The 26,919-nt window shown below is 45.7% G+C and overlaps 1 protein-coding gene across 1 annotated transcript in view; it reads left to right on the forward strand.

Moving 5' to 3' along the window:
• Window positions 1–8,888: 8,888 nt before the first annotated feature.
• Window positions 8,889–26,919, forward strand: part of LOC126523707 (uncharacterized) — a 119,661-nt gene continuing 101,630 nt past the window's right edge. The window contains exon 1 of the mRNA XM_050172298.3: window positions 8,889–10,201. Within this exon, the coding sequence (XP_050028255.2) occupies window positions 9,729–10,201 (473 nt within the window). The 5' untranslated portion in view covers window positions 8,889–9,728. The remainder of the gene's footprint in view (window positions 10,202–26,919) is intronic.

Below are 26,919 nucleotides of genomic sequence, written 5' to 3' on the forward strand. Positions count from 1 at the left end.
GGCTCTATCTTGCGTGTTGAAGCTAGTAATTCTGCGCTTCAAGAATCTGTGAACAAGGTGCTTCAAATGCACGTTGAGTTAAAGAATGATTGAGAAAAACTAACAAAGCGTGTGCTTGATCTAGAGCCGAAAGTTGCAGCGGCCCCATGTGCTTAGTCCATCACGAGCAGTGACAACGGTCTCGTAGGCGTACAGGAAAAAATTGACGACCTCGAAAATCGCTCTAGGCGGTCTAACGTTCTCTTTTATGGCTTAACAGATTCGGTGAAGTCTGAAACTTGGGAAGAGTCAGAATGACTCGTAAGTAATTTCTCTACCGAAAAACTTGGGCTTACCGTGACGTCAATTTCGAGAGCACATCGTGTAGGCCGCTTTTCATCTGAGAAGAAGCGGCCTATCATAGCCAAATTTTTCAATGAGAAGGAAGTTGAACTGGTTCAGAGCCGCGGCCATAAGTTGAAGAACACTAACTTGAGCATCTCGCGAGATTACTCGGAAGCAGTTCGCGAAAAGCGATGGAAACTTCTCCAGTTCTCGCGAGCTATGAAGAAAGACGGAGATCGAGTGCGTCTGGTTTTCAACAAACTGCACTTGAACAATGACGTTTACGAGTGGAACACCAATGAAGTCTAGGCTGTTCTTGTTTCTCGGCGCAAGGATCAATGATGTTCCTCCTCCTTTGTTTCAATAAGCTCAGCTTCATCTACTGGCTCACCCGTAAAATTGCACTGTAGCACTGATAACAAATTTCTCTTTTTATACACCAACGCTAGAAGTGTTATCGCTAATGGTATTGCACTCTCATCGCTCATCGATTCATTCCAGGCTTCTTTAGTGTTACTTACCGAGACCTGGCTTAACAACACCATACACGATAACAACATCTTTACGAGTGAATCCACTTCCAAGTTTTTTCGATGTGATAGGCAACAGCGTAGAGGGGGCGGTGTGCTTATCGCGATAAAGGAAGAATTCATCGCCGCACCCATCATTATCGATTCTTTTCTGGAATGTATTTGGATTTACTTGAAGGGTGCTGCATTTTGTGTGATAATTGGCGGTTTTTACCGTCCACCCGACATCTCTGGCGCGTTCTCCGAAGAGTATCATCGAGTGCTGAGCGAGGTGTGCGTGAATTTTCCAAGGTCGGCAATTATCATATTTGGCGATTTCAATTTTTCAAATATAGATTGGTCGACGCTCTCCGTATCGGCCACGGATGCGGCCGCACATGCCTTTCTCAGCACTTGTCTTGACTTTTCATTAACCCAACTTATTAGTCAACCAACACGATCCACTGAAACTTCTGCCAATATACTAGACTGAGTTTTAACTAATAATCCTGATATATTATCCGACATAACTCATGAAGCAGGCATTGCTGACCATGATGTCATAACTGGATGCATTAACTTTTGCTTGAGCAAAAGAATAATTACCAAAAAGAAAATAAGGTGTTACGGTAAAGCCAATTTCGACGCAATTAACAATGAATTAACAACATTTCCAGGTCAATTTCTGCATGATCTTGATTGATGTTCCATTGAACAGAACTGCGTCCTCTTTAAGGCCACCCTCAGTTCACTAATTGACACCTACATTCCTGTGTTATCCATTTCCTGCAAAAGCAGTTCTCCATGGTTTACAAACAAGCTTCGGCGGCTTAATAACAAAAAGAAAAGACTTTACAGGCAGGCTAAGCTGACTGGTCTAGCGAGTGCCCATGATAAACACAAAGCGTGTGAAAAGGCTTATAAGGCATTGCTAAAATCCACTCGCAATAACTTTTTTTCTCATGATTTACCATCCATGCTAAAAAATAATACTCGTCATTTTGGCGTGTAGTGAACCCTGCAATTCCCACTGACATCATTCTTACTGATTCTTTTGGTGTTCCCATCGCCGATTCAGATTGCGCTCAACTTCTTAATGATACGTTTGTAACAATTTTCACTCATGAAGACGTTAACTCATTGCCAACTTTAAAGACATTAGTGGGAATCACAATGCATGAGGTAGACATCAGTGAGGCTGTTGTTTTATCTCTACTAACCAATCTTAAAATGTCATATAGTGCCGACCATCTAGGTTTCAACAATAAAATTTTAAAGAATACATCACATAGTATTTGTCCTATGTTAACGGCTCTATTTTCCCAGTCAGTATCAACTGGTAGTATTCCTAATGACTGGCGCATTGCTGAAATAATACCCATTTTCAAATCAGGGGATCGTGCTTCTCCCCTTAATTATCGTCCCATCTCCTTAACCAGCACTATTTGTAATTTACTCGAACATATCATACAAAGTCAAGTCATCAACTTCCTTGAGGACCATAACATGATTTTTAAGCATCAGCATGGTTTTCGCAAGGGCTACTCATGCGACACACAACTTGCCGGATTTATTAACGACATGCACGCACTAATAGACGCCGGGTTCCAAGTTGACGCAATATTTTTAGATTTTTCTAAGGCATTTGACCGTGTTCCACACCATAGGTTGTTACTTAAACTTGCACAGCTTAACATTCACCCTACTATAATTGCATGGATCACCGATTTTCTCTCATCTAGAATTCAGTTTACATCAGTTAACAATTCCAACTCATGTTATGCTGATGTTACGTCTGGAGTTCCACAAGGCAGCGTACTTGGTCCTTTACTCTTTCTAATTTATAATAATGATTTACCCAGTTGCGTGTCATCTAAAATCATACTATTTGCAGACGATTGTGTAGTTTACCGATGTGCAACAAGTAACACTGATAGCCACCAACTAGAAACTGACCTGGACGCAATAAGTGCATGGTGTTCTAATTGGTTAATGCCATTAAATATTTCCAAAACTAAACTCATATCTTTCACCAATAGGCCACGAATTCTAACCACCTACTCCCTTGATAACAACCCTGTGGAACTCGCAACTACTTACAAGTACCTTGGCATCAATCTTTAGTCAAACTTATCATGGAATAATCATATTAATCTTACCCTTGCCTCTTCAAATTGTACTCTCGGACTTATTAAACATAACTTAAAAAAAGCCCCAATGCATGTAAAGAACTAGCATACACAACATTAATCCGTCCTAAACTAGAATACGCGTCTGCCATCTGGGATCCCGAACAAACTTATATCATCAGTAACATCGAAGCCTTGCAGAACCGTGCTGCGCAATTTATATTTTCAGATCATTCCCGTTACACCAGCGTCACCTTGTTAAAGAATAAAGCTGACTTGTACAACTTAGCACTTCGCCGTAAAATTTCTCGCCTAACACTTTTCCATAAGCTTTATCACCATCCATCACTTCGCGATGATTTCTTTCAGTTACCAACAGTTATTTTTCCACGCCGTGACCATCCATACAAAGTCAAACGCATTAACTGCCAGTCATCCCATAATGCATATTCGTTCTTACCACGCACAATAACTGAATGGAACGCCTTACCATCAGTCATTGCCACGGAACCAGACTTGACTAAGTTTCAACATTTAATTCGCTCACGACTTGTCGACTAATCGTATTATTATTCTTTTTTGGGACTTTTACAGTGTTTTTGATGTTTGTTGGGTTTTTCATTGCAGTTGCCTTATGTTCTCCTAATATGTACTAATGTTTTATCTGTAATAACTGTGACCTAATTATCTTGTATATTACCTATGTTTCACTGCATTATTACTTCTGTTACACTCTCTTGTTTTTAGTATGTACTAACTATGACCAGTGCTTGTGATTGCCCCCCCCCCCGCATGTAATACCCTCGTAATGAGGGCCTTTGGGGGTATTTTGAATAAATAAATAAATAAATAAATAAAGTGAAATCTTAGGAAGGAACGAAATCAGCAGCAAGAATAGACTACCTGGACGATCATGACCAAGACTGAAATATGTAGTACAAGCTAAAGCACTGGATTAAGAAAAAAATATTGAGCACATGAAAAGCATTCTGAAAGCTCGGCTGCAATTTTGTAGCCATGCTTGTGCTTTTCCCTATTCGTTAGTGGTCTGACCTACGCCCCGCCCGTGTGGGACGTGGCAGGTCTGCGTCACTAGTTACCTAAGTAACTGCTTAGTTTCATGAGATTTTCAGACCCCTTTCGCTTGCGTACGTCTCAGGCACTAGTTCAGTATTTAAGAGATGAAAATCATGGTGATTGTACAGCTTTTAGTATAGTTATCGAAGGCCTGTATTACTGCTTGCCGCATGACAAGTTGCTAAATTTCGTAAATGAGTGCAATAAAGAACAAGGGCAAGAGTCGGATTTTATTGACAGATGCGGTGTTTCCACGGGAGCTTTTCTAGAAATTATTTCAATGTACTTAAAGTCGACGCTGATGGAGTGGAGAGATGGCGTGTTCCTGCAGAAAGCAGGCATTTGAATTAGCTCAAAAGCTTCCCCTATTCTTAGCGATATTTACCTGAGTAAGGTTGACATCTGCTTTGAGAAAGCCTTAGGTGATTGTGCTATTAAGATATCTCGTTACGTTGATGATTACCTGATTTCATGCAATAGGGAAGAATTTGGTTCCGCTGCTACCTGAGTAAGTGAGCAATTTAAACTTTATGGAGTAGGATTAAAGTTTACCAAGGAATTTCCTCAGCGACGCGTAATATAGTTTGTAGACATTTCCTTGGTCTTCGAACAAAATCACGTTTGTTGGCACTACTCCCAAACATCTTCGAAGCCGTTGTTAAATTTTCAATCCAAGCATTCAAGAGTAGTAAAAAACGGAATTGCCATGTCGTGCCTTAAGTCTTCTCTCACCAGATCCTACATGCACAAAATGAGCGCCAGTTTTAATGCAGAGGTCCGGCGCCTATTACAAGCAGGTTATCTTAGCGTAGCAGTGGGCACTATGGCTGAACGCCTAAAGAAGTCGGTTGCAGCAGTGACGAGCGACGTTGCCAATGCGACAGCAGTAAAAGCAGATCGGCCTTTCATGAGGGGTACGCCATTCGGATGGGTTGCGGCGAGATGTGGCAGAAAAGGACTGCCGGGGACGAGGAGGGCCGCTAGAGAACTGGGGAACGCTGGGTTGAGACGTTGAACACACCGAGTTTAGAGCCATGTTCTCAAATCGCTATCTCGCGAAGGCCTGAATCATCGCAACCATGGTTGCTGGCGGATCGGGAGGCGTCGCGGAGAAAGGAGGCGAGCATGCTGCCTCGAGCTCGCGGCGAACAATATGGGTTACGTCGTCACAGGTGGTGGTCTGATGTTGTCGACCCTCACATGTCGACGTAGCAGCAGTGTTGGGTAGCCGCGTGATGTGGTGTGTTCAAGGTGACGGTATTCTGTTATGATGGCATCGATAGTCGAGATGTTGCCGAAAACAAAGACCTTGAAAGCGTCGTCGACGATGCCTTTAAGCACATGTGCCCCTTTCTTTGCTTCAGACAGTATCATCAGCTTTGCGGCATAGAGCCAAAACGCTGAGGATATATGAAACGTATGGCTCTGTTGACGTCTGAACACGAGACCCAAGGGCCTTTCTCGCGGCAAACTTGCGCCTAATGGGGTCGCCGAACAGTTCTAGTAGCTTTTCCTTGAAACTCTCCCAACTGGTTATCTTGTCATCATGCGTTCGCTGCCACACGCGTGGGGTGCTGCCGAGATAAAAGATTACATTGGCGAGCATAATGGTTGGGTCCCACCTGTTATTAGCGCTGGCATGTTCATAGAGCTTGATCCATTCGTCATCATCCTGTCTCTCTAAGCCAGAAAACACACCAGGGTCGCGATGTTGGGCAACCGTGATGATTGGAGCAGTCGCACAAGCCGAAGTCGTCGCAGAGGCGAGCTCGTCACCGCGAGGCATGACGACACGCTCGATGTACCGACCACTTCGGAGTTCCGTGGCGAGGACGGGGATCGCTAACCTCCACCAGAATGTCAAGTGTGGAAAGACAAACACGAAAGAGACTATTTACAGGCTATTAACACTGGAGCCATACAGCCAGGCGGACCCCTTGTTCGCGCCAAGGACTCAGACCAACTTCGTCGTCGTTCTCGCGGCAGCTCGTCTCTGGAGAATCTCTCGATGATATCCTAACAATATGTTTATGAAAATGATGGAAAGAACGCACCTTTTATTATAATTTGAAGACAGACAAAACTTCGGCGCAGTGCTGTCCAGAGGAACAGCTGTTCGCTACTTGTGCAGTGTTAACCACGGACAGTGCCAATATAAATCACTTCACACGACACTGCATCGTCGCAGCTGGCACACAAGTTGCAGAAATGTTCACGTCACGTAACGAAGGAAATGCCGTGGGCTTCGCAAGCACGTTGCTGGTTTGCTTGCACTGATGAATCAGCCACAACACTGCGTAAGCATAAACAGCAGCAAAAATAGTTAGATTGCTGCTACAATACACGACCAAAGCCCTACATCACTCCGATGTCACCACGTCCATGTCGCATAGGAACTAATGGCAATGGGCATGGTCTGCTTCCTTGCCTCGACTCAGACCACTGTGAAATTTGTGGGTATGCGCGAGAGAGGCATGCGACATTCTTTCCACGGACCCCCTTCACCTTGACCACAGCCGAGCTAAAGCCCCCTTTACGCCGAACCATGCATCCCCCCTCCCTACCTTGCGAGTGTTGACTGACACGTAGGCATTCATCACCTCTCGGTGGCGGCTGCGGCGGGTCTTTGTGTGCGCAACCCCTTCCGGCAACGGCCCTCAGAGGGAGGAGTGCAGTTCCCTGGAGGGGATGGCCTAGGTTGAAAAACAACCTGACAAGACAGCCGGTCAAATTTGTTTGTACATGTAGGAGGTGTTTAATTCTATATTTCGAGACAATCATTGTACTGAAAATCGACTTGTTTCAAAATGTAATAAAAATTGAAAAATGAGATCATCTAGGGAAATTATATGGGTATTTTATTTTGCGCAAAAACATCTTTTAGCACTTGTCACTTTCAAAGGCAAAAATTTGCTTCATGGAGCCAGCGCAAAATAATGCTGGGATCTATTGTAATAGTATTTTTATAATTCAATAGATCTCCAAAGCGTGGCGGCGATGACGCTACCGGTTTTCGAACGCCCGAAGCACGGCAAAAGCAAGGCCGTTGATATCCTGGATCTTGTTAGCTGAATTGCCATTATTACGAATGTCGTAAAGGCATCACAAACCTTTGTCGGAGCTCAGAATTTTATCGCGGTGTTATGAAGCGCAAGCATTGAATATTGCGAGTGCAAAATTGTCCCTTTTCGATCAGTTTTTTTACACAGCAAGCAACCAGCGCCTAAAAGCAGATTAGCTGCCATAGTTATTTTGCCTTCGCTTTGAGGCAACGTCCTATTCGTTTCATTTAATGTACAGAAGCCGTCAGTAGGAGGCAGGGAAGAATGCGTGCGCATAGAGACGCGAACAAAGCTTTTTTTTTTTTTACAGTAACAATAATTTGATTCTTTTTTCACAGAAAGGCGTTACTTCCAAAATTTTTTCTTTGTATTCGACCTGTGCGCTTTCTCGGGTCAAAACTAGCTCTCACTTAGCAACCGCTGTATTTTGCCGACTTTTGGATATTTGAATGGCAACGTTCCAGCGCCGTGTTACTCTAAGTTTCGGCTATTTTTGTTCTTTTGAACAAATATCGGGACGCTACTGTGCATATATGTTCCAGCTTAGAGCGTGCTATTTAAATCGCGGAATGCACCTACTTGATTGTCTTGTTGCAAAGCTAATTGGTTGCCTTGCAATAGCAGTGTGTGGAAAGGGCCGATTTACGCTCGAGCCACACGCCACACCACTCGCCTGCCCGCATGCATGTGGTCGAGTCAAAATTTGCCCATTTCGCAGACTGGTACGCACATTTCGGTTTACACTGCATGTGCGAGGCCAGTGTACGCAAAAATTTGTGAGCCAGTGTGCGAACTGTGCAGTTTTCCGCACGACCGCACGCGTGCGGCAAGTGGGCGGTGCCACAACTCAAGTTTAAATCGGCCATTAATTAACCAGCCCTAAGGCCGGGATAAAGCTGTGTAACTGGTGCGTGGCTCGAATAGCACTCCCCGCAATGACACGGGTCAGGTGGTGTAACGCCAGCAAATTTTTCTAAAGTGGGCCGACGTCACCGCATGCTCACGTAGTCCAGTAGAACCCTTAAAAATACTAGTTTTAACCGCTTACGAGCATATTTCTTTAAACATTTTAGTGGCACTCGCTCAACAATCCGCCACGAACTTGGATTGGAACTGTGATTTAAAACAAAGAGCTTCATTCCCGAGCATGCCATATGTCGGCAATAATGTGTGTTAGAAAAATTTACGAAAAACTTAAAAGTTACTTTTCATTGTAAATATTTTTCGGCAAACAGTACGAGCTGTTCACGTACTGAGAATACATGTCCTTCAGAAAAAAAGTATATTTTTATGTTGTATACTGAAGCATTCCTTACACAAAAGTAACGACCCTTTTGGCGGAGTACTAAAGTTATTTAGACAAACGCTAGAAGAAGATATGTTAACGGTGTACTTCAAGAATCCTTTGCACAAAGTAAAAAGGAAGAGTTTTAACGGTGCACTTACGATATTATTTATACAAAAGTAAGGAGGAACTATTTTAACGGTGTATTTAAAACATTCTTTATAGAAAAGTAAAAAGGAGGTGTTTTAACGGTGTATTGAAAACATTCTTTATACAAGAGTAAGAAAGAAGTGTTTTGGCAGTGTATGAAAAACGTTACTATAATTTAAATGTAAATAGACTGGCAGTAAAGTAAACAGAAAGTTGGTAGAAGTTCTAAGTAATGTTAATCTGTATTTTTGTAAGGGTAGACAATGCATGCACAAGAAATAGATAGGCGGGATTGATTAACGAAACAGGAAACACAATTTTATTTAAGCTTTTAACTAATAACTTTGCGGTATACAGTTCATTTATTAATTGCGCCGAAGTTTGAAAGCCTTTCCATTTTGAACGAATTTCGGAAGGGCACATATTTAGGAATAAGCGCAATCAAACTTGCTGTAATATTCACTGTTTCACGTACTTTCGACCAAAAAGCTATTTGGCGCATTGAAGAGCAAAAATTTATGGTACGCGCCGTATATAGTCGTAAATTTTGGGAATATATGTCTTGAAACTGTTGTCACCCTGAAAGTTCGTGTCATCCTGTGGTGTCATTCTGAAAAGTACGCCTTACCTACTCACCGGCTACAATTCGTAAATTTATATATGTGTCATCACGTAAAATATTGGTAAAATTAGTGAACCTACTTTGCTTTTAGCAGATTATGATTTTGATCATTCGTGAATGTAAGGTCCGCCTCATTGAGCATTCTAGCTCAAGTACTATAGCGTTATGCCATCTGCCAAAAGCGATTTCTAAACATTCTGTACATGGACTATGTACATGCGCAATCCAGATCAATATGTTGTTGCACAGTTATCGCGGTGAAAGCTGTGAAAAAGACTACAAACCGAGGTACATGACGTCATGTGAATGCTTCGTATAATAATAAAAAAAAACATCCAGTATGAAAAAGAATAGTGCACAGTCTTCACCACGCGTGCGGGTCAAGAAAAAATCGCACTTCCATGCGGGAAGCCCGACATGATAAGCGGCCAAGAAGCGCCAGCTGTCGTAATGTGGGCAGTGCTGTCTTAATTTCACAGCTGTAGCTGAATTCTTAATATCTTGTTGGCATTCGTGACCACGTCGTCAAGTTGAATATGCACCCTGTTGTGAATAACATTTGAATTTGCGATGTTTGCCAGCTTAGTGCCAAAGCCGACGTTGCCGGTTAGGAGTACCGTGGCGTTGTCACCATTGGGCCTGGCTTTCATTTTCGCCGCGCTACGCGCACTCGTCGCTTCAAGTCCGAACGAGATGCTACGAGCCAAAGGTGCACCTACAGACCATGGGACGAAGGCTGTTGACGCTTTCCTCAGTGGAGCATACAACTTGAGCTGTGCTAAGTACATGTCGTGTCCAAAGCCTGGCAACCACAGCCAGTGGCCGCCGCGGCAGCACGTCTCTGGCAATGCGACTCGCTTCGCGAGGCCCAGCTGCGACTGCGAGCCTTCGTGCTTCGACTACGGCTCCTGCTGCATTGGCAGCCCGTTGAGGGATGCGCGGCCCGTCATGTCTTGTCGAAACGTGCGGCTCGCCGACGTCTCCTCGAGCGTCTACATGAGGACAACGTGCGCCCGCGACTGGCAAGACGACCAGGTGCGCAGGTAAGGGTCTCCAAGTGTTGTGCTTTGCTCTATCACTGCTGCTTTGGCTGCTGCTTTGGCGGGTAGTGCATTCAAGAGCTACAGGAAGTGAACTCGCTAATGATTGCGGAAATTAGAATCAGCTGGCGCATTTAACAAGCATTTGCCACGATAAGCAGCTGACGTCGCCTGCTCTATAGAAAAAGTTTTTTTTTCCCTTCCCGCGTGGGTGACGCTACCTTCTTATTTTGTTGTAACGCAAGCTGAACAAGGACAGCAGAAAGGCGCATCTGGCACAAACAGCGCTAACTTTCAAACCTTCTATTTCATTATCTTCAAAAGAGCTCAATTGCCTTTGTTCGCGCTTAACGTGTACATGTCTGTGAATATGTAAGTAAAAAAGCTTCCCAGTTTATTTCTTTGTTCATTTTTCAGAACTTTTACACGTGCTGTATGACGTAGCAAGGGTATATATATAGCGACAAGAAAGGGAAATAAATCTGTTGAAACTTACCTCTGTGTGTGTCACATGTAGCTTTCTGCTGTCGTTGTTCAGTTTGCGCTACAACAAAATAAGATATGGCGTACCAACAAGCCCCTATGGCTACCCTCAACGGCGCTACCTTCGTTTGGCGACAATTATCGCCAAATTTTGAGTGCGGTAGCGTCTTATTTCGTTCCATTTTCTGATTCTGCAGTCGTTCAGCCTAAATACCGTATAGCACGAAGTCAGTCAGCTGTTCGGGAACTCAGCTATATAGGTTGCGTAGCCGTGGCAAATGGAACTCGTTCGGCGCGTAGGTTAAATAAAAACGTTTCCTATCACAGTAGGTTACAACCAGGATCATTGCATCTGGGAAAAGAGCACTAAACGTAATTTACAGCTCCTAGAGCACTGGACTCTGCTGTGAATAGCGCCCAGTCGTGCCAGTTTCAAAAGGTTTGGTTGCTTGTAAGCATCAGGAGGGCTAGCGGCAAGCGATCGTACATCTCGCTTTCTATTGACTTTTTATTGACATTAAACACGGCGTCTAGTTCAAGATGCCTTTGTGTTGCGTTTGCGCGAAACATTTGCGTTCATTGCTGCGCACAGCTTGACTTCATCTGAAAAGTGAAAACAGTCACTCATCGCTTCAAGAGCCCTGTCTATGCGCCCGCGGCCATTGACGCAGTGCCGTTGTAATGTATAAAGCGGTGAATCAAAAGCAATGATCAGGGAATGCACATTATGAAGCATACCCACTATAAAGCGAAGGTACAGCCTTTGCGTCGTATCTTGCCACACAATAATCACAATGTCATGCTTGCGTTCTCTTTCTTGAAAACGCTGCGCTTGCTACTTTCCTGTCGAGAATGCTCCATCATGTTGATAACGCGCATGCCGTTTGTGACTTGGAAGTACAGGGCTCGCAGCGTTAAAGGAAGGAAATGCAGACAAGACCGATGACGATTATTGTTGTGTTGCAAGAAACGGCCCAAAGGGCGTAATTTTCTTTGTTTAAATGCCCCAAATGCCCTTATGGGCCTTACATAGGAGGGGGGGGGGAGGTTAACAACAAGATATTTCAAACACAATAAGGACACAATAATAAGAGTTTAGGGCGCAGGCGCAATGGCTTGTATAATGACATCAGTCTATAATTTGAATTTCTGAAGCCGCTTCTCTTCCGTCACTTTTGATGTGAAGCTCATCTATCGATATTGCTACAATTATGTTTTTGACAATTATAACTGAGTCCTGATAGGCTTTCTTTAAAAAATAGGTGTTTCATAGTTCCAAACTTCGAAAACGGATCAAATAAATTTTGCCACTGGATTCGTATTCAGCTCGGAAATTCCCTGTTTATAATTGTCAAATATTTACTTCTGGTAGAAATCAATAGGTAAGAAGGCTTATTGTCCTCTCGATTACGACAAACAGGCGCAAGTGACTCCTCTTCCGGCCGCTTTTGCTGCCCGAGAACCACGGTTGTTGCAGAGTCTTCCACAGAAGCACCAGTTCATAAGCGAATGCACGGATGGATATCGGTTTAAGTATGGGAACTTTAATCGTCATTCGTGGAGTATTATATACAGGGGCACTGACACCGTCTCTCCAATGCTTTTGGTCTGCGCCCTTAAAGTGAATTTCCAGCAATTTTTTGCCATATCAGGATAACTGCAGTTTTACGTTACGCAGACCATCCTGTCAGGCATCAGATAGCAGAATGTTTTAGTGAATCCATAACAATCTTAAGCGAAAAGCACAAACGCGAAAGCTCACCGGGAAGTAGACCATACCCTTTCATGTAACGCAAATTGTGCAGGCCCACAAGTGACGCTGGTCCCGCCAGTGAGGAGTATGAAAGACCTGAAAAGAGGAAGCCAAGCTCCCTCGTAATCGCACTGGAGCATCGGCACAATGTCTTACAGTGACACAGTAGAGAGAGAGAGAAGTTTAATGATACGAAATGCTGAGAGGTCGGCCTGAGGTATATTCCTCTAGCCAGCTACACGGCATTGGGGGAAGGGGAAGAGGGAAAGAAAGAGGTGCATGATGGGTGACGATGACGATAGAAGAAAGATGTAGAACATATCGCAAGCAATTTGGCATGCTCAAAGTCTGCAATCCAGGCACGTAATTTTTAAAAAGTTCAGTAATGCCTCGATTGAGCATCTGGCCAAGGGCCTAGAATAACATCCTCCGACAACGCTGCGCTGTGAAGACTCGTAAGGTCGTTGTCCAACCTTTCACGCTCTTCCACGTACTTAGGGCAATCACAAAGCACATGAACTATAGTCTCAGTCACATTACACACCTCACAGTGTGCAGACTCGGTGCGTCGCATGAGGTGCATGTATCCGCGCGCAAGTGCTATCCGCAGCCTTAGTCTGTGCAGAAGACTGGCACAGGTTCGTTGAATTTTCGGTGGTAGCCTGAAATTCATGGTAGGGTCCAATTTCTGGAGTCGTCTGTGGCGATTATCCGGATTGTCCCAGTGCTTTGCTGTCAATTTTCGGATGACACTGGAGAGGAGACAGTTGGCGTCCGCTCTTGAAAAAGGAATTGAAAGCAGTGACTCTCGTTCTACGAGCGCTTTCTTCGCTTCGGCGTCGGCCAGTTCGTTGCCCTGTATACCACAGTGACTGGGAATCCACTGAAATGTGATGTGGTGGCCGTTTTCTTGCGCTAAAGTGCAGAGCTCGGCAGTTTGAAGAGCCAACACTCTGTAAGCGCTTTCTTTCAACACCACTCTAAGTAGTTGAAGAGCCGAGTTTGCGTCGCTGAAGACGGTCCATATTTGAGGAGGCTGTCGCGAAATATATTGAACGGCCTCCCTGATTGCCACTAGTTCCGTAGATGTTGTAGTCGTCTTGTTATGCAGACGAAACCATCGAATGACTTGATGCGCAGGCACGACGAAAGCCGCATCAGACGCATACGACGAGACCGATCCGTCTGTATACACTATCACCGAGGAGTCATATTCTTTCGACATATATTCAAGTGGTAAACGTCTGAGGCCGACGGTAAGTATTCGCGATTTTTTAGAAATTCCGGGAATAGATAGACGTACCTGTATTTTGGACATTACCCATGGGGACATATTTGGAAGGTCAGCCGGGGCAAAGTATGCTGGTATCGCAGATTGTTGGCATTTAACGGCTCTTGAAAAAGTGGAGTCCGGCCGTATATCAGGTAATGTCGATAAGGGATGGCATCCATGACGGCAAAGCAGTCGCAGGAATACTCGAAGAGGTTCGCATCGTAGATAGGCAGGTAAAGGGGTGACGCGAGCCTCCTCAATTGTTCCGTTGGTTGAGGGGCAACGTGGAACACCGAGACATGTTTTCTGCATCTGTGCCTGGGCACTTTCCAGCTGCGCAAACATGACGGGCTCATACTTGATAAATCTGGCAGACTATACCGAATGTATCCGACGTAGAGAGCCTGGTACAGCCCCGGAGTAGCGAATGCTCAGATGGACCCCACTTCATACCGGCCAGAAAGCGAAAAACTTGAGCAAGCCCAGTTAATTGTTTCTTTAACATTGCCACATGTTTCGACCATGAAACACCGCGGTAAATGACAACGCTGAGGTATTTGTGGTGGGTGACATATGGGATGGCATTTCCATTGATCATAATTGGATACCAACACATAAGCTTCCGTGTGAACGCTATCGCAGTGCACTTGTTTGGGGCCAGTTGCAGTCCTTGGCACTGCAGGTACTGAGACGTTAAAGAAACAGCTCACTGCAACCTGGCACGAATTTGCGGTCGCGTGACTGCGGATGCCCATGTCGTCTGCGTAGGTACTGATGCGTACTGTATCAGGAATTATTTCCGCAAGGCCAATAAGGGCAACATTGAAAAGAGGCGGGCTGGAAACTCCTCCTTCAGGCACTCCACGGACCACAGCGTGTCTTGTCGTTTCGCCATCATTCGTGGACATGAAGACTGTACGACCATCTAGGTAATTTTCAATCCACATGTAGAGACGGCCGCCGATGCCTAAATTACTGAGGGCATCAAGAATGGCTTCGTGCAGTCATCATCATCATCATCATCATCAGCCTGATTACGCCCACTGCAGGGCAAAGGCCTCTCCCATACTTCTCCAACTACCCCGGTCATGTACTAATTGTGGCCATGTTGACCCTCCAAACTTCCTTATCTCATCTGCCCACCTAACTTTCTGTCGCCCCCTGCTACGCTTCCCTTCCCTCGGAATCCAGTCCGTAACCCTTAATGACCATCGGTTATCTTCCCTCCTCATTACATGTCCTGCCCATGCCCATTTCTTTTTCTTGATTTCAACTAAGATGTCATTAACGCGCGTTTGTTCCCTCACCCAATCTGCTCTTTTCTTATCCCTTAACGTTACACCTATCATTCTTCTTTCCATAGCTCGTTGCGTCGTCCTCAATTTAAGTAGAACCCTTTTCGTAAGCCTCCAGGTTTCTGCCCCGTACGTGAGTACTGGTAAGACACAGCTGTTATACACTTTTCTCTTGAGGGATAATGGCAACCTGCTGTTCATGATCTGCGAATGCCTGCCAAACGCACCCCAGCCCATTCTTATTCTTCTGATTATTTCACTCTCATGATCTGGATCAGCAGTCACTACCTGTCCTAAGTAGATGTATTCTCTTACCACTTCCAGTGCCTCGCTACCTATCGTAAACTGCTGTTCCCTTCCGAGACTGTTAAACATTACTTTAGTTTTCTGCAGATTCATTTTTAGTCCCACCCTTCTGCTCTGCCTCTCCAGATCAGTGAGCATGCATTGCAGTTGGTCCCCTGAGTTACTAAGCAAGGCAATATCATCAGCGAAGCGCAAGTTACTAAGGTATTCTCCATTTACTCTTATCCCCAATTCTTCCCAATCCAGGTCTCTGAATACCTCCTGTAAACACGCTGTGAATAGCATTGGAGAGATCGTATCTCCCTGCCTGACGCCTTTCTTTATTGGGATTTTGTTGCTTTCTTTATGGAGGAGTACAGTGGCTGTGGAGCCGCTATAGATATCTTTCAGTATTTTTACATACGGCTCGTCTACACCCTGATTCCGCAATGCCTCCATGACTGCTGAGGTTTCGACTGAATCAAACGCTTTCTCGTAATCAATGAAAGCTATATATAATGGTTGGTTATATTCCGCACATTTCTCTATCACCTGATTGATAGTGTGAATATGATCTATTGTTGAGTAGCCTTTACGGAATCCTGCCTGGTCCTTTGGTTGACGGAACTCTAAGGTGTTCCGGATTCTATTTGCAATTACCTTAGTAAATACTTTGTAGGCAACGGACAGTAAGCTGATCGGTCTATAATTTTTCAAGTCTTTGGCGTCGCCTTTCTTATGGATTAGGATTATGTTAGCGTTCTTCCAAGATTCCGGTACGCTCGAGGTCTTGAGGCATTGTGTATACAGGGTGGCCATGCAGTACATTCGTGCAGTACATTGTCATAAGCTCCTTTTATGTCTAAGAAAACTGCTCCTACAAGTCGGTATCACTTTTTTTCGTGTTCGATCCTGGACACGAGATCAATGACCCCATCTATTGCAGACCGGCCACGTCTAAATCCGGTCATCATTCCAGGATAAAGCTCATTCTTTTCCATGAACCATTCTAATATAGTGAGCACCATCCGTTCCATCACCTTACCGACACAGCTAGCTAAAGCTACTGGCCGGTAAGATGACATTTCGTAAGGCGATTTTCCTGGCTTTAGGAGGGCCACCAAACGGCTGGTTTTCCACTGCTTCGGGTCTGTACTGGATGACCAAGTGGCGTTATAGTATGATAGCAGGACTTTCCGACCTTCCATCCCAAGGTGACACAGAGCAGTATATGAAATACCGTGAGGTCCAGGGGCAGAAGATCGTCTCGACGCAGCAAGTGCCGCTTCCGATTCCGGCATCGTGAAAGGAAGGTCAAGACGATCATCTTTAGGAGGTAGCACGGGTCGATCCAATGTTGGACATGCTGAAACATCGGTACGGGTGACTCTCTTACAGAAGTCTTCGGCAACCTGCACTTCTGTCAGAGATCCGTGAAGTGCTAGAGCACGGAAAGGATGTTTTTGCTGAGGAGGGGCACGAAGGCTGCGTACTATCTGCCAGATTCTAGAAAGTGGCTTTCGAGGATCCAGAGACGAACAGAAGGTCCTCCACCGTTGTTTTCCCATTTTTTGAAGGTGACGCCGTATTTTTCATTGAGCTCATCGACATAAGACCAGATCTAATGGCGATTCAGTTCGCCTAACCTTCCTTTCCGCTCTACGACGGATCGCTCGAAGCCGTTCATATTCAATATCAATCGCCGTTCTGGATGTAGGTGCACTGATGAACTAAGTTGTCTTCTGCACTGATGATACAATAATGTCTTCTATATCAGATGGTGAAGTGATGTCCCGGCAGTACTCTTCGACAGATGTAGAGAATGTGGAGCAATCAGTGCAGCGTACAGCAGATGCAGTTGATTGCACAAAACACTTCATCTGCACATATGCTGGTATATGATCGCTCCCATGCGTTTCTATGTCCAAACACCAGTTGACTAAGGGCAGGAGGCCCTGAGATACAATAGTGAGGTCTAAGCAACTTTCGTAGGTAGTGCCGCGGATGTAAGTTGCAGATCCATCGTTGATGACAGCCAGACCTTCTGTGTCTATGAAGTCCATCAAGTTGCTACCCCGGCACTTCATTGCGGCACTTCCCCAGTAAGGATGATGAGCATTGAAGTCTCCAATAACAACATGAGGGCCTGGGGAAATTTGTAACACAGTGGATAGATAAGAGAGTTCAAGCCTTTGTCTAGCAGGTATGTGGGTGCCGATGACCGAAAACACATGTAGTTTATGTTTTAGTGTCACACACAGATATTCATTGCTGTCATGTGGAGTGATCGCATGATCACTCCACATGCCGCTTACTCAAAGGCATATTGTAGGGCAACGGCACAAGCACAAACACTACACACGCACGATATGTTTCAATCATGTGTTCCGCACAAACGTCATGTCACTGCGTATACACATTAACACTTTGCTGTTGTGTCCATCTTCACGTGACCAGAGCTTAACGTATCCGGAAAGGCGAAATTCCGATGTGAGATTTGGCTCGCATATCACGATCACTGGGAAGCGGTATTTGAAGACTCGTTGCCTAAAGTCAGACATGCGGCCGCATAGACCTCGAGCATTCCATTGCATTATAACAGAATGATGCATCTTCTGTTCCAATGTCAAGTGTTTTATTGTGAGAGCCATGATAAGAAGTTTATTTTAGAGCTGCTAATAGCGGCTCCATAGCATCTAACGCCTTCACGACCGATAGCGCAGTTGGCGTTGCCAATCCGGAGAGTTATATACGCATAGTGTTTACTAGCTGTTTAAGCATGTCTATCACCTTTTCATTTCCAAGCGTTTCCCGCAGGGGCGTCTGCGTCAGCAGGCGTTTGGTGTGTTGCGACACCACGGACCCGAGCACACGAGGGCTGGACCCTCCCGCGTGTAGCCGTGCGCGGCTTAGCCGTGTCTGGGGAAAAGGGGATCCTGGCGGTTGAGCCGATGCTGGGTGTTTGGACCATTAAGGCCCCCCGGCGGAGGCAACACACCTCTTCGGCCTCGGCTTCACATAGACGGCACCCCTGGACTGACCCACCCGGGGGAAATCGGCAGTCGCCTTTTCCTGTCCCCCTCTTCAATCTTTTTCTTTCCTATCTTCTTTCCTTTACTGTCCTATCATCTCTTCTCTTCCGTCACTTCCTAATTTTTCTAGGCGGCTAGGGCTAACCTTGTGTATGTGCCCTCCCTTGGGTATGTTATATTAGGTTATAGCAGCAATGCACGGCTGGCGTCTGCAGCCTTACACGTTAAGTGCTACAGCGTCCCCCTGTTGGGCTCCATGGTGGGTGGCCGCCATTGCCGCCGAAAATGTCCGAAATATTATGGGAACACCTGCTTTTCCACGTCTGCTTGATCGTCACCCTCAAAAGAGGGGACGCACCGATGAAATTCTAAGCCTATTCAAACCAAAAGAAATTTTCCCCCGATTCCAAGTCGTTCACAGCGAAAAAACAGAAAAACCAGCTAGAACCGTATCTCCTTTCCTTGTTGCTAAAGGCTTGACTGATGCACTTGGCCCAGGCTATAAGGTCACCAAAATGTCGAGCGGGGATCTCCTCCTTGAAATCCATGATAAAGAACAGCACAGCAAACTAAATAAACTTGTGGCATTTGGAGATATACCTGTTACCGTTTCACCCCATCGGTCTATGAACACAGCACGCGGTGTAGTATCTGATGCAGATCTCATTGACTTGTCCGAAACAGAGCTGTTAGAAGGCTGGAAAGAGCAAAATGTAATTAACGTACAAAGAATCATTATACGACGAGAAAATAAAGAAATTCCTACAAAGCACCTGATCCTCACCTTTGCCACTTGCGATCTGCCACAAACAATAGAAACTGGATACACGAAGATAGCTGTCAGACCATACATCCCTAATCCAAGAAGATGCTTCCAATGTCAAAGATTTGGCCACGGATCGCAGAGCTGCCGTGGTAAACTTACATGTGCGAAATGTGGAGCCCAAGGCCACGCCTCAGATAAATGTGAAGCAACACCTCACTGTGTAAACTGTGAAGGTGAACATCCAGCATACTCCCGATCATGTCCCAACTGGAAAAAAGAAAAGGAAATAATCACCTTAAAAGTACACGAAAATATCTCTTTCAAGGAAGCACGAAAAAGGTGCTCCCCATTCCACACCAAAACGTACGCCGATGCGACGCGTCAGGGGGCAGCGCCGCACCGGCCTGCGCCACCTGCCCGGCCCGCGCACAGCGAGTCGTTGGCTGTGGCATCCCCCGCCCCCGAGGTGGAAGCAGTTAAACCTGCGCCACCTACCAAGACACAGAGGCCGGCTACCCCGGGTACGTCGGGCCTCAAGACCACGCCTCGCCAGGCGAGGTCTGACAAACAAACGAGAAGCCTGCACGCGCGGGCGTCCAGTGCTTCCCAGGAGGCAATGGACACAACACCGGCACGTTTGGTGCCGAAACACCGGCATGGCTCTCTCGAGCTCGCCAAAACAAACAAAAAACCCATAACAGGGCCAGACGACGGTCCTGTTACCTAAAGTACACCACTAAACACCTGAACACGGAACATTTCTCATCCTCATAAAATGGATGTACAAATTATTGATTGGAATGCCCGTGGCATTCTAAACAACTTAGATGATATCAAAGAAATAATACAAGAATTTAATCCTAGGCTGTTCTGCGTTCAGGAAACACACTTGAAAACATCAAATACAAATTTCTTAACACAACACACATTATTCCGGAAAGATCGCGATGATGGCCATGCCGCGTCTGGTGGCGTGGCTATTATAGCCCAGAAGTCAGTTGCTTGCCAACACCTCAACCTTCAAACTAATTTTGAGGCAGTAGCGGTTAGGGCGATTCTTTTCGACAGGTTGGTTACGGTCTGTTCCCTCTACATACCACCCGAACATCGCTTGCACCTAAGGGATCTTGAAACACTAGTCAATCAGCTTCCGGAACCATTCATTTTAACAGGTGATGTGAACGCACATAATACGCTATGGGGCGACTCGTGCTGTGATGCAAGAGGGCGTACTATAGAAGACTTTCTTTTATATACCGGTGCAGTTCTTCTCAATAAAAAAGAACCCACCTTTTATAGCACCACACATAGGTCATATTCATCAATAGACCTAACCATAACCTCTCCATCTATAATGACGTACCTTGATTGGAAGGTCCTAAAAAACCCTTACGGAAGTGACCACTTCCCTATTCTCTTAACTTTAACAAAACGAGCTGATCCCGCTCCACAGATTCCCCGATGGAAAATCGACTCGTCGGATTGGAAAATGTTTCAAGAGATCACATATTTACAGTACGATGATTTGAGTTCTTTAAACATAGATGATGCTGTGGCATATTTAACAGGTTTTATTTTTGACGCCGCTGAAAAATGCGTAAAACAAACTAACGGACTTGCCAATAAGCGTCGTTTGCCTTGGTGGAATGACGCATGCAAAGAGGCACGGAAAAAACAAAATAAAGCTTGGAGCCTGCTTCGTGACTCTCCAACTACGGAGAACCTCATTAATTTCAACAAGGTAAAATCACAGGGCAGAAGAACACGACGAGGTGCTAAGCGAGAAAGCTGGGAAAGGTACTTATGTAGTATCAATTCTTACAAAGATGAGGGTAAGGTTTGGAACAGGGTGAACAGATTAAAGGGCAGGGAAGCACAACCGCTTCCTTTAGTAAACGCTCAAGGCAACACCATGAAAGATCAGGCAGACTTCCTGGGTACGCATTTTGAAAATATTTCTAGTGCATCACACTATTCGCCAACTTTCCTAAAGTTCAAGGAACGCATAGAGCGAGAGCGCCTTGAACGAAAATGCGCAGCAGATGAACCTTACAACTGTCCCTTTAGTCTCGCTGAACTGAAGGCCGCTCTCATTTCTTGCAGCAACTCAGCACCAGGTAGTGACCGCATAATATATGCAATGATCAAGAATATACATCCAGAAACATTGAACACGCTTCTGTCCCTCTATAACACCATGTGGGTATCTGGGCATATTCCATCCTCATGGAAAGAAGCGATTGTCATCCCAATTCATAAGCAAGGCAAAGACCCCGCATAAGCCAGTAGTTATAGGCCAATAGCACTAACAAGCTGCATGTGTAAGTTATATGAAAAAATGGTAAATCGGCGTCTAATCTATTTCCTGGAAAGCAACCGTCTACTTGATCCCCTTCAGTGTGGTTTCAGGGAGGGTAGGTCAACAATAGACCACCTAGTCCGCATTGAGGCAAATATTAGGGAGGCTTATATACACAAACAATTTTTTCTCTCTGTATTTCTGGACTTGGAGAAAGCCTATGACACAACATGGCGATTTGGAATCCTCCGAGACCTCTCTGCGATGGGCATACGCGGCAACATGCTAAATATGATAGAAAACTACTTGACTAACCGCACGTTCCGTGTTAGAGTGGGCAATGCCCTGTCCAGGCTATTCACTCAAGAGACTGGTGTGCCACAAGGAGGCGTGCTTAGCTGCACCCTCTTCATTGTGAAAATGAATTCCCTCCACAAAGTCATTCCATCCTCAATGTTTTATTCAATATATGTAGACGATGTGCAATTAGGATTTAAGTCTTTTAATCTTGCTGTCTGCGAGCGCCAAGTCCAACTCGGACTGAACAAGGTCTCACAATGGGCAAATGAAAATGGCTTCAAGCTAAACCCCCTCAAAAGCTCCTGTGTACTTTTTTCTAGAAAGAGAGGTTTGATACAAGATCCTGATATTATGCTGCATGGACAACACATACCACTCAACACTGAACATAAATTTTTAGGCATAATACTCGACTCAAAACTAACCTTCATTCCCCATATCAAGTATTTGAAAGCTAAATGCCTTAAAACAATGAACATCCTGAAAATACTGTCACATACAACATGGGGAAGCGACAGGAAATGCCTCATGAACCTCTACAGGAGCCTTGTACGATCGCGGTTAGACTACGGTGCGGTTATATATCACTCAGCTACACCCAGTGCTCTCAAGATGCTGGACCCTGTGCATAATCTTGGTATCCGCCTCGCCACCGGCGCCTTTAGGACGAGTCCGATTCAAAGCCTCTATGTCGAATCAAATGAATGGTCGCTCGATCTTCAGCGGTCATATTCTACATTTAATTATTTTCTGAAAGTACATGCTAACAAAAACCATCCTTGTTATCCCACCATAAACGATATAACCTCTGCAACACTCTTTCATAACAAACCTACAGCCAGAGAGCCATTCTCGATCCGTGTGACAAAGCTGAGCGAGGAGATGGGTGTTCCTATCCGTGAAAATAGTCTAATGGCTTCTGCCAAGCCGTTTCCACCGTGGTTGTGGCGAATCATTGACTGTGACACGTCATTTGTGGAGGTAACGAAGCACGCTCCAGAGGCGCACATTCATATGCATTTTCTGGAATTACAATTTAAATACCCTTGTCCAGAGTATTACACAGATGCGTCCAAATCACAGGCTGGCGTGTCATACGCAGCCGTCGGCCCATCCTTTTCCGAGTCCGATGTTCTGCACCCTCAAACAAGCATCTTTACAGCAGAGGCGTATGCACTGTGGTCGGCTGCGAAACACATTAAACAGTTAAAATTACATAAGGCGGTCATATACACAGACTCATTAAGCGTTGTGAAGACATTGATGTCATGCTTCAACCACACAAATCCAGTAATTGCAGATCTTTTCTCTCACCTCTGTACCATTTATGCCTCTGGCCAACATGTAACGATATGCTGGGTGCCTGGACACAGAGGTATTGAAGGTAACGTCCTGGCAGACCGAATTGCTACCTCCTTAGACACAAAAGCTTCCACCATGTCCGCCGCCGTTCCGGTCTCAGACCTAAAGCCATACTTACGGAAAAAACTCAGAACCTACTGGCAGCATAAATGGACTCTGAAACCCATAATAAACTCCACACAGTTAAGCCACATTTAGGATACTGGCCATCACTGACCAAGTCCAGACGAAGTGATGTCCTATTCTGTCGTCTCAGAATAGGGCACACTTACGGTACACATAACTTTCTGTTGAGTGGCGGTGAACCTCCAATATGTAGTAGATGTGGGGAGACACTCAGTGTTCAGCATGTCTTCCTAGAATGCCGCGAAACACTAGTCGAGAGGAAAAAACACTTCCCTTTAGCATACAGTCAGTGTATACCACTTCACCTGGCACTGTTTCTAGGCAGTGAACCGCTATTTCACATGCAATCTACCTTAGCCTATTTAAGCGACGTTGACACGCTGCACGTTTTCTGTGCAAGAAATTCGTAACACGGCCTCTTGCGAGAAGCCACTGTTGCGATGTGAACCTTTGTTCTAGCACATACCTCCAGGCCCTTGTACTCAAGGGATCAGCTGAGGCTGTTGTGCTATTCGTCAACAACAATCAGCTTTCCATTTTTATTCATGTAACACTATTACACCATTCTTGTACATCCTATACTTATAGCATACCTTACTTCAGCCATTCTCATACTTTTATTGCTTGACTATTTTATGCAACTTATAGCTCTTAGTTTTAGGCCTCTCTACAGCCACATCACATCAGCCATTAGTTCATTCAGTACTTGTCACCACTGCCTTGGCGCTCTTTGGCCACACTTGGCCCTTGCGCCAATAAACACTACATATCATCATTTCCAAGCGTTTCATTACCCTCCCGGCACTTGGGGAGCGCAGAAGGAGTATCTCCTCCGGAAGCCCTTAGTGGTAGTGAAGGCCACTCAATAGCCGAAGAGGTTGGACGCACGTTGGATGACGTCTCATTCCTTGACGGGCGCGGAGGTACTGGGAGAGGCGCATCTTGTGTGTGCCGGCCTTGCTCTCTCTGTGGCACGTTTTGCATCCAAGTACTCAAAGGAAGTGCCTCTTTCCCCCGGGGCTGGCTCTGGGAGCGGCGTTTCTTGCGGACGGAATCGGCAGCCTCCTTGTGCGTGGAGTTTTCTCTCACCATTTTTGTCAGAATTTGCCTCTCCTCTGCCATTTTGGGGCAGTCCTTGGATGTCGCTTCATGGGCTCCGAAGCAATTTGCACATTTCATGGCGTCAGTCTCACAGGAGTCTACCTGATGAGCACGACCCCATCTTCGGCACGACGTAGGATTCTTACACACAGCACTCACGTGACCCAGTTTGAAACACTCATGACACTGTAACGGTCGTAGTACATATGGACGCACTGAGTGCCTCACATAACATACTTTGACCGATGCTGGCAAAGAGTCTGGCTCGAACACCAACTTGATGCACCGGGAGCCACCGAATCGGTGGATGTCGATGATTCGCACTGTCGACGATAAAAGAGATCGCAGGTCTTCATCCTTTATGTCAATGTCCACATCTGATACAACACCACTGCAGGTATCTTTGCCGTACGCTAGGAATGAGTGAACTGGGATGTTGCTAACCACTAGAATGCCTTTCAAAGGCTCCAATACTGCCTGAGAATTCACGTCCACCGTCAGAATGTTCTTCCGAGCAATAATGCGGGTCTCTCTCACTTGTCCGGAGGCTATCCGATCGAAGTATTTGGTCAGCGATTGTCTGTTCAATGAATTCATATTCGTACCTTCCGTAGTTGGGGTGTAGCCCACGGAGAAGACCCGTTCGTCACATCTGCTTTTATGAGTAGAATCACTGCCTGCTGACGTCCGGCGAAGCTTGCGCTTCAAGTGGCGCGATTGGACTAGCGTGTAATCACTGTCCGATTCCATCTCTGCCGCTGTTGAGCTGTCAGATGAATCGGGAAGCCTATATTCGGCGATGTCGCGGTTTCCCACGGACAGGGCTACCGCTGCGGGACTCGCTTTGCCATGAGGGCGCGGAGGTCCTCCGTCCTCCATTCCGGAGGACGACGTCTTCGGGGAAGCTCCTGATATGCAGAAGTCGCACAGCTTTGAAGAACCACAGAACAAGGTCTACCGTTCCGAGATGACAAGGAATGGCAGAACCAAATAATAGCCATAAATAGCTGTTCGCATTGGGCCCGTCACAATGAGAACATGCGCTGCACATCGCGTTGTAACATAAAAGCCAAGGGTAATCTTAATCGCTGATTTAATACTCGCCTACTCAAAGGCATATTGTAGGGCAACGGCACAAGCACAAACACTACACACGCACGATATGTTTCACTCATGTCACAGGTAATAGCGAATTCATTTAAGAGACTGCCTGTAGATTTGGTTTTCGTCGTCTTGCCCATTCCCGGACCGTGCCGTAGCATTCCACGGATGCGCAGGCGAAGCTCGCCACGTGAGCCCGAAAACTGGCGCACTAGGGGGACGAAACTTTTTGATATGACCAACGTGTGCCCAAAGGGTCTGGCTAAACCGGCTACCAGCTGATTTTAGGCGTGCCACCAGGTAGGTCGAGTTCCTCAAACAATCTACTATGAGGAATGGGCCGGTAAACTTCTGTAGAAACTCTTGACATAGAGCACGTTTGTGTTGACGGTCCAACAGTCGAACTTCTCCTTTAGTGTACGACACAGGCTGACGTCGGCTGTCACTGGGCTCGTTGGATCGGTGTTATGGCGCCAGTGTACGAATACGACCAATACGACGGGTGTCTGAGGCAAATGACTAGTTGATGTGAACTTTAAACGGTAGTATAGAAATTAAAGGCGCTTGTTGGTGCATCTTCATGATTACATTGCGCCAAGTTTTACAATGGCACAAACAGTACCAATTAACAAATAAAATCTGCGATCCCACGCACTGTAGAAATCAATATAAACGAAGGTTGCGTTGGTTGACGATAATTAGCGCTGATGTTGGCGGTGAATGTATGACTTGTTCACCGTTTACTCCAATACAAGAGGGGCGAGTTTGCATGCACCCCTTCTGTTCGTCTACGCAGTACACGGAACACACAGGGTGTCTGCATGAGGAGTTGTTGTCGGTTCATAGTCTCTGAGAGTGTTGAGCATTATCATTGCCTCACATGGCACATCGCGCGGTGGCAGCAGCAGTCTGCACCACGCATTTGCTGCATAACGAGCCAAGACGCTCCTCTTCCGCGCGATGGTCGGAGTCCTCGACGCTGAGTGCACGCTTACGAACCATTTCACTGGCGCGTGTTACCTGCCCCTTCTGCATACATAGCCAGCGCCCTGTTGAGACCAGGTCCAAGTGCTCTGTTCAGGTTAAGGATGATTCTAGTGTTGACACCATCGCAGCCAGGCAGGCAACCTCCACAGCCCAGTAGCTGCATTTTTGTCGCACTGGAAAGCAAGCAAAGCACCGTCATACGCACAAACTGCGAAACGCTGCCGCAGCGGCACCGGCCGGAATGATGATGATTTATTGGCAACTCCCTTGAGTCCGGGCGATGACAAATATTCACCTAGCCTGCTTTATTTAATCGGGTACGCTATAGATGTTTTTCATCCTAGCATTTCTGTATTTATCTGCGTTCTTTTCATTCATGATAATTTCTCTACCTACCTTGTACCGCCACGTATGACAGTACATGATTTGATTGCAGTAAGCTCTTCGATGATTCTTTTTTTTTCAAATAGTACTCTGTCTTTTCCTTATTCGACTGCTGACCGGTTGATGAGTCCATCCACATTAAATCCAAGCCCTTCTGGAAGGCGCACGTTGCGT

Source organism: Dermacentor andersoni, chromosome 6 (assembly GCF_023375885.2).
Source record: "Dermacentor andersoni chromosome 6, qqDerAnde1_hic_scaffold, whole genome shotgun sequence".
Taxonomy (NCBI): domain Eukaryota; kingdom Metazoa; phylum Arthropoda; class Arachnida; order Ixodida; family Ixodidae; genus Dermacentor; species Dermacentor andersoni.